Source organism: Lontra canadensis, unplaced genomic scaffold (assembly GCF_010015895.1).
Source record: "Lontra canadensis isolate GAN:19392208 unplaced genomic scaffold, GSC_riverotter_1.0 scaffold94, whole genome shotgun sequence".
In the NCBI taxonomy this organism is placed as follows: domain Eukaryota; kingdom Metazoa; phylum Chordata; class Mammalia; order Carnivora; family Mustelidae; genus Lontra; species Lontra canadensis.
Genome location: NW_022631088.1, coordinates 1,931,222 through 1,946,858, shown reverse-complemented (window position 1 = coordinate 1,946,858; position 15,637 = coordinate 1,931,222). Strand labels below are relative to the sequence as shown.

At 39.2% G+C, this 15,637-nt stretch overlaps 1 protein-coding gene across 2 annotated transcripts in view; it reads right to left on the bottom strand.

The window, feature by feature from the left end:
* The window catches only part of FANCI (FA complementation group I), an 89,761-nt gene that overhangs the window by 63,075 nt on the left and 11,049 nt on the right, over positions 1-15,637 (bottom strand). For both annotated transcript variants that reach the window (XM_032836947.1, XM_032836946.1), the window contains exons 3-11: positions 13,001-13,073; positions 8,912-9,042; positions 8,330-8,486; positions 8,194-8,251; positions 6,038-6,079; positions 5,590-5,713; positions 4,981-5,066; positions 3,133-3,259; positions 57-149 (exon numbers count right to left, since the gene is read on the bottom strand). In XM_032836947.1, coding sequence (XP_032692838.1) covers positions 57-149; positions 3,133-3,259; positions 4,981-5,066; positions 5,590-5,713; positions 6,038-6,079; positions 8,194-8,251; positions 8,330-8,486; positions 8,912-9,042; positions 13,001-13,073 — 891 coding nt within the window. The remainder of the gene's footprint in view (positions 1-56; positions 150-3,132; positions 3,260-4,980; positions 5,067-5,589; positions 5,714-6,037; positions 6,080-8,193; positions 8,252-8,329; positions 8,487-8,911; positions 9,043-13,000; positions 13,074-15,637) is intronic.

Below are 15,637 nucleotides of genomic sequence, written 5' to 3'. Positions count from 1 at the left end.
GGGCTCTTGTGCTCCTTATCAACTACAGAATGAACCAAAAAGTCATTAATCAATACCTGTTCCTCAAATCTTTGTATTCTTGTTACAGAGAGCAGGAGGGCAATGCTGAAGGGACATATGTTATTACTGAAATCTCCTTGCTGTCCGGCCTACAGAGAAACCAAAAAGGAGTCATTATTTACATCTTAAAAGTATAACATAGCCTACTGAAGACAGGTCCTTAAATGGATCAGAAATCTAAACTTCAGACCTAAAACTATCAAGCTTTAAAAACAAAATATATTGGAAAATCTTTAAAACCTTGAATTAGGCAAAGATTAGATATAATACCAAAACCGTAATTTATGAAAATAAATTTAAGAAAATTTAATTTAATATTTAAAAATAATTTAAGAAAAAACTGATACATTGAACCTCATAAAAATTCAAACATTCGTGTTTCAAAAGATACCATTAAGAAGATAGAAAGATGAGGCACTGACTGGAAGAAATACTTACTAATTAGCTACATGATAAAGGACTTACACTCAGAATATATAGAGAATTCCTAAAATTCAGTAAGATATGCAATCAAAAAATGGGCGAAAGATTTAAAGAGACATTTCTCCAGAGAAGATCTCAGAACAGCTAATCAGCACGTGAAAAAGTGCTCAATTAGCAGTCATTAAGGGACTGCAAAGCAAAACCTCAGTGAGATACTGGTTCATACACACTGAAACAGCTATGATAAAAAAGACAGTAACAATGTCGGCAGGGACCCAGATAAATAGGAATCCTCCTACAGTGCTGGTGGGAATGTAAAATGACATAGCCACTTTGGTGAAAATGAAATATAGAGTTATCACATAACCCAGAAATTCCACTTCTAGGTGTCCATCCAAAGGAAGTGAAACATATATCCACATGAAGACCTACACATGAATGTTCACAATAGCGTTATTCATAATAGCCCAGAAGTGGAAACAATTCAAATGTCCATCAACTGGTGAACAGCTAAACCAATCTGATAGATCCACACAGCAGAATACTATTAAACAAGAAAGAATGAAATCTGACAGAGGCTACAACACATGAATAGCTTTGTAAACATCATGCTAAATGAAAGAAGTCATACACAAGAGATCATGTATTGTATAATTCCCTTTACAGGAACTGTCTAGCAGAGGTCAGTCTATGGAGACCATAGATCAGTGGTGGCCTGGGAATGTGAATTCACTATAAGTGAGCATAAGGGATTTTACAGGGTGATGAAAATGTTCTAAACCTGGGTTATGGTGATGGTTGCATAAGGAGGTAAACTTAAAATGGATAAATTGTATGTCATGTAAATTTTATCTCAGAGAAGGACAAGCATCATATGATTTCACTCATGTGAAATTTAAGAAACAGAACTGATGAACATAAGGGGAGGGAAGGAAAAATAAAACAAGATGAAAATAGAGAGGGAGGTAAACCATAAGAGACCCTTAACTCTAGGAAACAAACGGTTGCTGAGGGAAAGGTGGGTGGGAGGATGGGGTAACTGGGTGATGGGCATTAAGGAGGGCACAGGATATAATGAGCACTGGGTGTCATATACAACTGATGAATTACAAAATTCTACCTCTGAAACTAATAACACACTACATGCTAGCTAAATTGAATTTAAATAAGAAAATATCTCAATAAAATTTTAAAAATAGGTCTTTGAGGCCTAAAAGAAATGATACCCAAAAGACAATAAAAAAATCCAAAAAACCAACAAAAATAATACAATGGTGTAGATCAAGAAATACAAAACTGGTGGGGCGCCTGGGTGTCTCAGCCGGTTAAGCGTCTGCCTTCAGCTCAGGTCTGGGATCAAGCCTGCATCAGGCTCTCTGCTTAGCAGGGAGTAAGCTTCTCCGCCACACCTCCCCCTCCATCCCCCACCCTGATACCCCCGACCCCCAACCCCCGCCAGGCTTGCCTGTGCATGTGCTCTCTCTTTCTGAAATAAATAAAATCTTTTAAAAAAAGACAAAACTGATTCTTTGAAAAGATCAATGATCTTTAGTTTTATAGTAACTAAATAAAAAGAAGAGTGAACATGTACAGGGGAGATAAAGAAGCTTTAAAGTCTAGCTCCACATCACTGCCTTTAAATATCCTTTCCTACGAAAGGGACCCAGGGCTCCTTGGAGAAACAGGTGATAGCCATATGAATAGGGAAACCAAATACAAGGAGAGCCTTGGATAGCAGTGCTCAAAGGGTCATGTCAGAAGGACACAGAAGCCAACGCAAGGATCCACCTGGCCAAATATGGGTCTCATCTGGAGTACTGAATAATGAAGACAAGGAACTAAAGAAGGTTAGTGGGTGCATAACAGATAAGGGAGGCGAGGCTTTTTTCACCACAGAAAGCCAGCTAATAATGTAGAAAGAATAAGAGACTTGGAAATTTTTTATTTTAATTCTACCATTTTGCAACTCCCCATATAATTACTGATTAACACTAATAGTCAGTAGATGGGAAAATGAAAACCACTGTGTGAAAGGCTAAGGAAAAGGATTTTCACATGATCTAAATTATAAGCCCACAGATCACTTTCTAATTACAAAAGGAAACCTAGATCTTTGCAATTGAAGAAAACCGATGGTCACTGTCTTAACCAAAAGATGAAACAGGAAAAAATAGGTCCTTTACCTGTACACTTAATATTCTTTAAGAATTCAAAACACTTTTAATTTTATTCTTGCAACCTCACACACATGTAATGATGAATGACTTAGTTTCACAAAACTCCATAATACACTACTAGAAATAGGCACTCTCCCAATTCTCAAATGGAGAAAGAGGAGAGGTCAAGGTTGAAGCTCGCCTAGGACAATGATGGAGTTATGATGTAATGTTAAGTTTCCTGCTGAACAGTCCTCATCTTTTTTTTCTTTTTAAACACTCAAACATTTAAGCCTGGTGTTAAAATGGAACTTGCTTAAGAATGTGGTGACGTATATTTTCTACTTTCAAAGTAAAAGGCATCCCCTAGATCTCGGGCCACTATACAATGCTTCCACTCGTCTCCTGTCATTAACGGGCATCAAAGAGGCCTGAGTTTACACATCCCTGTTCCAGAGAGAGCTCCTGGGTCACCGAAGGAGTCTGCGGTTACCTTTAGGTGTTTCAGGAGCTCTCTGCCTAGTTCACAGTCCAGTTTGACGGCAAACACAATGTGTAGTATAATGGTGCCTTCCACATGACGCAGTTCACCTGATGGCACGGTAACAAGATCCAACAGCCTGAAAGATTCAACAGAAAGGTATGAGCTAGTTTGAGCAAGAGACAAGAGTGTAGGTACTCCGATGAACTCAAGTTGAACTCATACTGGAGGCAGGAAGTGTAAATTCTACTGCCTCATTCCTAGCTTCTTTATAACAAAACTTCCTGAAAGCATGAATTGTCTATTATCATTAATTCCACTTCTTTACCTGTTCTCCGTTAAATCCAATTCAACCAGGCTCTGTCCCCTCTCTACCCACTCCCCTCAATGCCATTTGACTATTCTTGCAAAGGTTACAAATGACCTCTACGTTGCCAAAACCTATAATCAAGTCGCACCTTTATTAATACCCCTGCAGACAGGACACAATTGACCACTTCTTTCTTGAAACACCCTCTTCTCTTCTAGGGCACTGTCACTGAATTCTTCTCCATTTCTTTTTTTTTTTTGGCTGGCTCATCCTCCCTTTAAATGGTGGAATGCTGCTAAGTTCAGTCATGGGTTTTCTTCACAATTTCCTTAGGACTCCCTATCCAGTTCCATGGTTTTAGTTCTTTCCAATGTCTTATCTCTAGACTGTCTGCTTAATACCTCCATATGGGATGCTAATATACATCTCAAACTTAACATGGTTAAAACTGAGCTTATTTTGTCCTACACATGCTTTTCCATCAGCTTTTCCTAAATCCGTATATAAGATCATCCTATAATCAGGTGCTCAAGCCACGTAACAAAAAGTCACCCTACAGTAGAAGTGGTGGGCTACAATCAGATTAACAGCATGAGCTCTGCAGCCATGGGTTGAAATCTCAGCTCCACTGCTATATCATCTTGGGTTATCCTTTAATTTCTCCATGCCTCAGTTTCTGCATGCATTAAGTAGAGGCAAAATAGGGCTGTTGTGAGGTTTAAGTGCTTAGAACAGCACCTGGCACAGGTAAACACTCTACAAATATTTGCTTTAGGAAAAATCTTTTTTAAGGGCTCCAGGGTGGCTCAGTCAGTTAAGCGTCTGCCAGGTCATGATCCCAGGGTCCTAGGGTCGAGCTCTGCATCGGGCTCCCTGCTTGGAGGGGTGTCTGCTTCTCCCTCTCCCTCTGTGGCTCCCCGTGCTTGTGCTCGCTCTCTGTCAAATAACTAAGTAAAACCTTTAAAAAAAAAAATCTTCAGACATGCCAAGCTGTGTCCTGCATTCATACTAACTATTCCACGAGCTGAGAATGTTCTTTTCTCTGATCTACATAATGTGGCTCTTATCATTCAGGCTTCACTTAAAGTAACACCCTCTTCAAGAGGTTTTTCTTGACCGCCACTCTAAAGGAGCTACATTGTCACTATCACGTCATCCATTTGAGTTATCTGCATAGCACTTTCTAGTATTTTTCTATTTTATTTCCTGTTCTCTTCTCACCAATATTTAAACTCTTTGAAAGCAGGGAGCTTGTCTGACTGCTTCAACACTACAGTCCCAGGGCCAAATAGTCCCTAGCACAGAGTAGACACTTTATAAACAGCTTATAATCTTGCAACTTCCACAACAACTACCTCTGTTCTCCTGGAGAGCTGTAAATAAGGTAGGTGAGGAGGCTGGCTGCTTTAGGACTAAGCAGCTCAGAGAGGACTAGGGAAGTTCTGTGCTAAGGTGAAGGCAGGGACTGAAAGGTTAAATAAGAGGAAGTCAAACACATAAAAGAAGACACATCTGTCAAAATGACTTTATTTCTGTACTGTATTACTCACTCATCACCACTCTGTTCCTCATTGTGTCGCTTATCTAGCTCGTTGAAGAAAGCTATGATTCCTTCCAAAGCCCTCCTTCTGCTTCCCTGAAAAAATACAAAAAAGGTAAGGTCTCCCCATAAACAGCAAGGCCACCAAGTTGAACTTAAACTACTTTTCAGCTTAGAGGATTCTCAAATATGAACCTAAATAGGTAAATTACAACCTAAAGTCACACCAAGGATTTACAGAACACTTTTTCAAGTTGAGATTGGGTTTGAAATGCATCTTAGTGTCAGACTTAAGGGGCCAATAGTCCACACTTTCTTGAGATCTTTATCTCTTCTGCTAACACACACACACAATGTGGGAATACAAGAGACATGCGTATTTTCATTGGCCAAGGAGCATGACCCTTTTACCCATCATATCATCAGACACGAAATGAAAGCATCTATGCCCTAGTATGTAAATCAAGAGTAAGGATAAGCTGAATGGCCCTAACTGATCATTCCACTAGAGTTAAAAAAATATATATATATACATATATATAAATATAATGTGTGTGTATATATATGTGTGTGTGTGTGTGTGTGTATATATATATATATTTTTTTTTTTTTTTAATACCTTTGAGGAGAGAACTAGAAGCTGATAGACCAGAGGTGGTATTTCTTGAAGATTCAACTTGCCGAACATCCTCAATACTTTTTCCACCACAAATTCCACCTCTTCTGCAGTCAGAGGGACATCTCTGTGGATCAAAGACTCTGAAGGTCAGAGCTACAGCCTAATTTGGGAGACATTAGAATATTATAACTGCCTCTTTGGTTTTTATCTAAGAGAGAACCATAAAAGGGGCCAAAAGCTTTACATAAGCAAAGTCACATTGGAAAAAAATCATAGTTCTACTTTAAATAAGCAATTAAAGTAAAAAAGGGAGAAAATTCTGTAACAGAAAAGAGGTACCAATACTCTTACTTGGGGGAGAGTAGTGTTTGAGCTTGCTAAACTTCAATTTCTAACCGACAAGTTCCCACAGCAAGGAAAAATGAGAAAAGGGAATAATGATGCTTACTTGAACATGGAGGTAAGTTGGATTACATACTGCTGATCCCATCTGGTTAAAGAAAATGACAAAGAATATGAAAGTTCATCTCAATTTAATTCATTTGCATATTACTATGTAAAATTAATAAGGAGGGAAAAAATTAAGGTCATTTCAAGTTTGATTGGGTTCCACTGGAAAACAAGATCAAAGACTCAATGAAGTAACAGCTTTTAACCCACAAAACTACAAAAATCCAAGTCTGATGATATTCAATGCTGGGAATTTTGGGGAAACAAATGCTCTCCATATACTATTTTAGAGAGTGTATACTGATATAACCCTTCTGGAAAGATAAGCTAGCAATAATTATCAAGTTTAAAAATGCACATAACCACAGATCCCTTCAAATTAGTATTAGAAATATATCCCGAGTACAGGCTTATAAAAAGTCACCTAGATGTAAGGATGTTCATTGCAATACTTTTTATAATAGCAAAAAACCAAATAACTATATATTATTTATTGGGAAAAAAACCACTCTTAACAATTAGAGATTAGCCATTTATAACAGAATAGTATGAAACTATTGAAAAGAAGATGTAGGGGCACCTGGGTGGCTTATTCAGTTAAGCATCTGCCTTTGACTCAGGCCATGATCCCAGAGTCCTGGGATAGAGCCCTGCATTGGGTTCCCTGCTCAGAGAACATATTTCTCTCTTTCCTCCCTGCTTGGGCTATCGGTCTCTCTCTTTCAAATAAATAAAATCTTTTTTAAAAAAGGAACGATGTAGAGTTGTGTATACTGACACAAACAGATGTGTTAAATGAAAAATGCAAGGTATAATACAGTATGTACCGAATAAACTCTTTAGTGTATTAAAAACGAATGAGGGATGCCTGGCTGGCTCAGTTGGAGAAGCATGTGATTCTTGATCTCAGGATCGAGTTTGACCCCCCCATGTTAGGTATAGAGATCATTTAAAAATAAAATCTTTAGAGGCGCCTGAGTGGCTCAGTTGGTTAAGCAACTGCCTTCATCTCAGGTCATGATCCCAGGGTCCTGGGATCGAGTCCTGCATTGGGTTCCCTGCTCGGTGGGGAGCCTGCTTCTCCCTCTTCTGCTCCCCTGGCTTGTGCTCTCTTTCTCTCTCTCTGTCAAATAAATAAAATCTTTAAAAAAGAAAATTTAAAAAAAAATCCTAAAAAAATTTTTTAAATTTAAAAACAAATGAGTGGATACATACTTAAAATTAGGTATGTTAAGGATCTTATATAAAGAACCATAAAAGCTGTTATTTCTGATTGGATGCTCCCTTCTGTTTCTTTTTAATGTTCCCAAATGTAATCACTGTATTACACAACTTAGTATTCTCTTTATTTCACGGACTATAGAAGGATTTTTCACCTTTGATGGTTTTATATATTTCACTTTAATGGGTTTAAATTTCATGGAGTGGCTCTACCTTAACTTACATAGGTTACATACCATAATAACTTACATTTCTCTATTATTATATGCTTAAGTGGGTCACAATCTTCTGGGTTGAACATGTTCATATATGAAGATTTTCTTATTATGCTGGAGTCTTTCCTTAGGGTAGCTTCCCATATTTCCGGCTTAAAGGTACAACCATTAATTATATATATCTCACTCATTTAAAAAAAATATAAAAGATATAGCAGCAGGGTGACTTCTCAGCCTTAAGGACCTTAGGACTCCAAATAAAGCTAGAGGACAAAACTGTGTTAAGATGAAAGTCAAGTAGAGGCGCCTGGGTGGCTCAGCGAGTTAAGCTTTTGCCTTCGGCTCCGGTCATGATCTTAGGGTCCTGGGATTGAGCCCTACATCGGGCTCTCTGCTCAGCGGGGGCCTGCCTCCCCCTCCTCTCTCTGCCTGCCTCTCTGCCTACTTGTGATCTCTGTCTGTCAAATAAACAAACAAAATCTTTTAAAAAAAAAAGATGAAAGTCAAGTAAATAGAAACTATATGGAATCTTAGAACAGAAAGTACAGTAAATAATCTCCAAAAAATTCATCACAAACTATATAAAGAGTTTTATGCTATACATTATAAACAAACTAACAGACTGAAGACTTAGTGATACAAATTCCTAAAATAAACAGTAATCCCTTTTTTGGCCACTTGTCCATCTGAGAAACTGCTACACATTAATAAGACTCACCTGCCAGAACACAGGGTGTTAATCAACTGCTTCTTACATTCCTCCCCACTCAGTTCACCTGGAAATGCAAAATACACTGAGAATTAAATTTGATTAAGTAACTAGCAAAAAGCCACTAAATTTGGAAGAAAATTACCTTTTCCATAATCTAGATTTTCCTTGTTGGCAACAAGGGCAGTGAGAATAACGGGTAATAACTCCAAAGATTTTCCATTTGTCAAGCTGCCCTCTTTGATAGCACCAACAAACTCCTTGGCTAATTCAACCAGTAATGATCCTGGAAAATTGTGAGCCTAAAAGTTTATGGGATAAAGAAAATGTTAAGCAGAAATCTAGATGTTTGGTATCTCCACAAAATAGTGTCTCTTGCTGAATTAACAGAACTGGTACTGAAACCCAGAACTGGTCCTATAAGGGATCCAAGAGAGCGACTGCTCTGGTACAAACTTATAAGATTTCAAAGGTCAGAATCCTCCATCAGTTCTCCAGTGTTTTCAAATACTCTTCAAAGATACCAGATGTCCACAATATCAGAAATTAACATAAACATGGGTTTATGGCCCATCCATCATCTATTCCGTTTAACAGTAGTTCTTATTCATAAGTAAGAACTATGTAGGCTAGGTTCGACACGTTTAAGTTTACCCTCCCTTAACAAATTACAAGCCCCGTCCCCAAATCCACCCAAAACCAAAAAAGCTTTTGTTTCCCATCTTACCTCTAGCATTAGTAATCCTATGATCTCAGATGCTACTTCTTTCTTCAAGTCTCCTGACTCCACTAAGTGGATACAACATATGTATATCTTAAGTCTCCTCAGAGCTCCAGCCTCCTCAGAGCAGGGGGAACCTTATTGTTTTAAACGAGTAGTACAGAAACAAATAAAGGAAGAAATCTTAGAAAGTCGAAGGGCAAACAGGAAAAACAAACAGCAATATGGTTTTAATACAGAAGTAGAATTATCAAACTACTGATTACTAGAATGTTTAGAACAGCAATATTTAGAGCTTTATAAGAATACTTAAATGAGACAGACGACTGAAATGCGATCTTTTTTTTTCCTCCTACAGCATTAATTTGTAAAACAAATTCATAGTGAAAAAGGAGAAATACCTTCTAATACACCTTAGAGCCTTTTGGGGCCCAGTAACCCAAATTAAATGTCTTTAACATATTCCACTTCAAAACATAACTGAGTAATGCCAGCAGGAATGGCAGAATAATAAAGACCTCAGAAAATCCTTCCCCCCATAAAAGCAGTAAGAAAACTGACAAAGATAATGAAAACCATCAACAACAACAATCCTGGGAGAGGAAAATGGGATCTGATTTCCAGAGTTCCCACAAAATATCTTTTAAAATGTCCCCAAGAGTATGGCCCATATACAGGAAAAAACAGAATAGAAATTAACACACAAGCCACAAACTGATAGATCTGCAAGACACATATCTAATAAACAACATGTATCCAGAATAAGTAAAGAAATCTTAAAACAAAAATAGGAAAACATACAGCCCAATTTTTAAAATGGACCAAAGATCTAAACAGGCAAAACAAAACAAAACAAAACAAAAACCAAACCCTATGGATGGCAAGTAAGCCTACAAAGACGTGCTCAACATAATTTTCCGTTACGGAAGTAAAAACGCAAACAACTATTAAATACCACTGCCTGCCTACTGGAACGGCTACAATCCAGAAACCCTGACCCCGCCGAATGCTAGCGGCCACGCAGAGCGCGGGGAAAGCTCCTTCATCGCTCCTGAGGAACACACGGCGAGGCGACCACTTTGGAAGACAGGTTGGCAGTTTCTTATAAAGTTAAACACAAACTTGCCATACGCCCCTGAAGCCATCGCACTCCCAGGTAATTTACCTCAGCCAATTAAAACTTAGGGCAACACAAAAACCTATTTGCTGAAAACCAATGTTTACCACAGCTTTGCTCATTGTCATCAAAAACCAGAAGCAACCACGTTGTCTTTCGGTAGGTGAACGGATGAACCGTGGGCCCCCATACAATGGGGGACTGTTCGGTGATAGAAGGACTGAGCTACTGACTCACACGACATGAATAAATCTTAAATGCATTTTGTCAGGTGAGTGAACACAGATCAAAAGAGCTACATGTTGAGCGCCTGGGTGGCTCAGTTGGTTAAGCGTCTACCTTCAGCTTAGATCATGACCTCAGGGTCCTGGGATCGAGCCCCGCATTGGGCTTCCCACTCAGTGGACCCTGCTTCTGCTTCCCCTCTGCCTGCTGCTCCCTCTTGTGCTCTCTCTGCCAAATAATAAGTAAAATCTTAACAACAACAAAAAAAACCAACCACCACCACCACCACACACACATACACAAACCCCAGCTACAGGCTGTGTGATTATATTCACGTGACATTCTGGGAAAAGTAAAACTGTAGGGACAAAAAACCCAGGTGAGTGGTTGACAGGCTGGGGGGAAGGGAAGTGGGCAACTGCAGAGGGGAGGCCTGGGGGGGTTTCAGGTGATGGGATTATCCTGTAGGATCCTGGAGTGCTGCATACAGAATCCTAAGTACTGCTAAATGCATAGAACTTGACAGCCCGGAGACTGAGCTTTAACACATGCACATGAAAAAAAAAAAAAAATCCTCCCAAGGGGGCGCTCAGTCAAGCTCTCTGATGAATAAAATCTAAAAAATGATGAATAAAATCTTAAAAAAAAAAAGAAATAAAAGGCATCCAATTTGAAAAACAAGTGAAAGTATCCCTATTCATAAATGACATAATCATGTTTATAGAAAACTCTAAGGTAGACTCAAAAAAATAAATTGTTAGAGGGCGGCACCTGGCCGGTCAGTCGGTGGAACATGTGACTCTTCTTGATCCAGGGGTCGTGAGTTTGAGTCGCATGTTAGGAGCAGGGATTACTTTTTTTTTTCCTAGATTTTATTTATTTATTTGACAGAGAAAGAGAGCACAAGTAGGGGGAGCAGCAAACAAAGGCAGAGGGAGAAGCAGACTCCTCTCCAAGCAGCCAGCCTGATGCAGGGCTCGATCCCAGGGTCCCAGGATTAGGACCTGACCGGAAGGCAAATGCTTAACTAAGCCATCAAAGTGCCCCTTTTGAGATTACTTTAAAATAAAATCTTATCTCAGGGTCCTGAGATTGAGCCCGGCATGGGCTCTCTGCTAAGTAGGGATCCTGCTCCAGATTCTCATTCTCTCTCCGTCTGGCTCTCCACCCACCTGCCCATTCTCTCTCTCTCTCTTTCTCCAAATAAATAAATTTAAAAATATAATCTTAAAAAAAAGTCTACTACATTTCCATATACTAACAATGAACAATTAGATGACTAAATTAAGAAAATTCCATTTACAATAGCATCAAAAAAATAGAATACTTAGGAATAAATCTTTAAAAAGTATGTATAAGACTTATATTCTGAAGATTATAAAATACCACTGGAAGAAATAAAGAGAACCTAAGTAAATGGAAAAGACATTCCATGTTCATGTAATGGAAGACTTAGGCTAAGATAGCAATATTTCTCACATTCACACACAGCTTCAACACAATTCTACTAAAACCCCAGCTTCCCTTTTTTCAGAAACTGACAAGCTAATCTTAAAATTCATATGAAAACACAACAGACCATGAATATCCGAAAAAATCCTGAAAAAGAAAAACAAAGTTGGAGGACTCAAACTTCTCGATTTTAAAACTTACAACAATACAGTAATCAAGACAGTGTGGTGCTGACGTAAGGAGACATACAGATTAAGGGACTAGAACCTTGAGTCTAGACATAAGCCCTCACATTTCTGGGCAACTGATTTTCAGTAAGAGTTCTAGTGAAAACAAGACAAGATGAAGTTGGACACCCACATCACACCACATACAAATATAAACTCAAAATGGATCAAAGATCTAAATGTAAAGCTAAGGCTATAAAACTTTGAAAACAAAACATGGGTTTAAATCTTCATAACTTTGGACTAAGCAATGGTATCTTAGATAAAACACTCAAAGAACAAGCTATAAGAAAATAAAATGGACGTCAAAAAACTTTGTGCTTCAAAGCATACTGTCAAAAAAGAGTGAAAAACAACCCCGAATGGGAGAAAATGTTTGCAAATCATATATTTAATAAGGGACATGTACCTAGAACATATCAAGAACTATTACAACTCAATAAAAAAATGACAACCCAATTTTTTAAAGTGCAAATTATCTGAATAGACAGTTCTCCAAAGAAGATGCAGAAATGGTCAGTAAACACCTGAAAGGATGCGCCACATCATGAGCCCTCAGAGAAACGCTTATCAAAACAACAGCGAGATACCACCCCCAGCCCCTAGTATGGCTACCATGAGGAAGACAGTAAGAAGGTTGACAAGGATATGGAGAAACCATCATCCTCCTTCAGTGCTGGTGGGAACATAATATAGAAGACAACCAAGATATTCCAAGTCATTAAGCCCCAGAGCTCCTTTGCCCCTCGTTAATAAGCACAGGTTAAGTACTAAACATTGTTTTCTTCTCCACAATTCTCAAAGCACAAGGAAACCAAAGTGATTTCATGAAAATGTGTCCTTTATAGGCCCCCAAACCAGTGATACAATCTCAAGTATCCACTTCAATCCCCTTAAGTAAAATTATTTGAGTCCGTAAGACAGGAGGCTGCTTGCCTTAGTTGACTTTGTGAATGTATCCCAAATCACAGAAAAGTCTCAGTGCGGCTTCAAACAGTAAGAAAAGCAGCAATATGTGTCCAAAGTAAACCAATCTAGTGAACCCAGGCGGGCAGAAGTGGCATGAATTATTACCTTTGAAGATGGCTCGCAGGAGCGCTCCTGCAGCTTTTCCTTTCACGGCCTGATTCTGGAGGAGATCAGCCAGCTGCAATGAAAGAAAGCAGCTTCAAGTTTCTGGCAACAATTTTTCTATCCCAATGGCCTAAAGTCCCAATATGAATCCTCGGTCAGGTTCACCCCCTTCAGAGACTTCAGGTTTCACAAACACCATGGACTTAGCACAGAACTTAACAGGATGCATGGCTGTCGAGACTGAAATTTATTTGTATCTCCACTCTATAATGTCGAAGTACAACAGAACTAACTAAAGAGAAAAGAGCACAGTGATAGGATACTCTCTCCTTTTTTTAAATACGTCTTATTCCTTCTGTAGAGAATGGCTGGTGGGGTGGGGCTTAAAAGTGAAAGAGGGGTATGTTAGGAGACTGCAACAGTGTTCAAAAGTGAGAGACGGTAGTGGCCTAGCCCAAAGAGCACTGGTTGGACTGTGCCTGCACCACCCCCCTTCAACATTAATGTTGTTGGGGCACCTGGGTGGCTCAGTGGGTTAAGCCTCTGCCTTCGGCTCAGGTCATGATCTCAGGGCTCTGGGATCGAGCCCTAAATTGGGCTCTTTGCTCAGCAGGGAGCCTGCTTCCCCATCCCCTCTCTCTGCCTACTTGTGATCTGTCAAATAAATAAATAAAATCTTAAAAAAAATTAATGTTGGAGTTCTGACCTACAGGACCTCAGAATGTGACCTTATGTGAAAATAGGGCTGTTGCAAACGTAATTTGTTGAGGTCATTACAGTTGGTGCAAATAGGACTATCCTCATACGAAGGGGAATCTTGGACACAGAGACAGATGCGCAAGTGTGCTGAGTGAAAACGAAGCAGAGAGCAGGGTGACAGAAGCTCAGGAACACCAGAGATTGTCACCAATCCCTGGAAGCTAGATGACATTCTCACAGCCTCAAAGAAACCAACACTGCTAGCACTTCGATCCTGAAAATTTGAATTTCCAACCAGAAAAATAAATTTTTATCATTTAAGGTCCTCAGTTTATAATACTTTTATAGTTGGCAGCCCTGGCAAACTAAAAAAGAAGTAGACTAAAGATATATTTGACGGCTCAAATTAGTAGGATTTTGCTGTGGTCTGAATGTTTATGTCCCCCCTAAATGCACATGTTGGAATCCTAATGCCCAATGTGATAGTATTTGGAAAGGGGACTTTTGGAGATAATTAGGTCATAAGGAGAGAACTCCCATGAATGAGATGAGTCAATTAAGAGATCCCACAGAGCTCCGTGGCTCCTTCCGCCATGTGAGCCTACAACATGAAGTCTGCAATCCAGAATGGGGACTTCATCTGACAATACTGGCACTCTCATCTCTGAATTCTAGCCTCCAGAACCATGATAAATAAATGCTCCTCGTTCATAACTCCACATATGAGTTAGAGCATATAATTATCTTTTCCTGTGACTTATTTCACTTAGCATAATGCCTTCTACTTCCATCCACATCATTGCAAATGGCCAGGATTTCTTTTTCTTTTTTATTTTTTTGATGGCTTAGTATTCCATTGAGTATACATACCGCATCATCTTTATCCATTCATTTGTCAAGGGGCATCTGGGCTCTTTACATAGTCTGGCTATTATGGATATTGCTGCTATAAACATTGAAACCCTTACACTTCTTGAAACAATTTCAGTTTCATTAGAAAGCAGTGTGGCATGGGGGAAAAAAGAAAACTGGACCTAGAATCAGATGATGAATCCTGGCCATGCCATTTACCGGCTTCATGATCTCAGTCAAGTTATTTGACTCTATGTGTCTCCATTTCCCTACCTCCAAGGACAGTTAGGAGGATTCAATTAGATGACACACAGAGAACTCTGTCCTTGCTCTCTTTCCTCCCTCCACTTACATGATCTTTCCTCTTCCTTTTTGACTTTTTGCTTTTTACTGCATTTTAAAACACAAAAGTAAACGAAATAAGATTTTGTATCCTTGTCGTTTCAGACGGCTTTAACATTTTTCTTTTAATTGGTAGACTGCAACTATCAAGTTAACGGCACAGTCCAAATACAGACTTTTTTTTTCCCTAAATAGAACAGCCCTCATTTTGCAATGTCTGATGTTTCCTCATGATTATACGGAGTTTATGCATTCCTGGTCAGAACACAGGTGATACTGTGTCCTTCTCATAGCGTCACACCTACAGGCATGTGATGTCCGTCTATCCCTCACCGGTAATACTAATTCTGGTGTCATAGCGTCACACCTACAGGCATGTGATGTCCGTCTATCCCTCATCGGTAATACTAATTCTGGTCACTTGGTCAAGTGTTTTGCTTCATTTTCCCACTTTATAGTTACAACCAGCGAGCAGTTTGTAGGGGGACACTTTGACCATGCACATATCCTGCTCCTCATCTAGTTTTCCCCTTGTATAATGGAAAAGCTCAACAACAACCACCATTACGAGGTTATCGAAGTCAATATCACCAGGAATGACATAGACATCATGAGCCCAGCAATACAATACACTTGGAAAAGGCAAGCCACCATTTCAGGGGTCCCTCTACCAGGGATAAATGACCTCAATCCAATCATGAGACACACCAGACAGGCACCAACTGAGGGACACTCAGCACAATA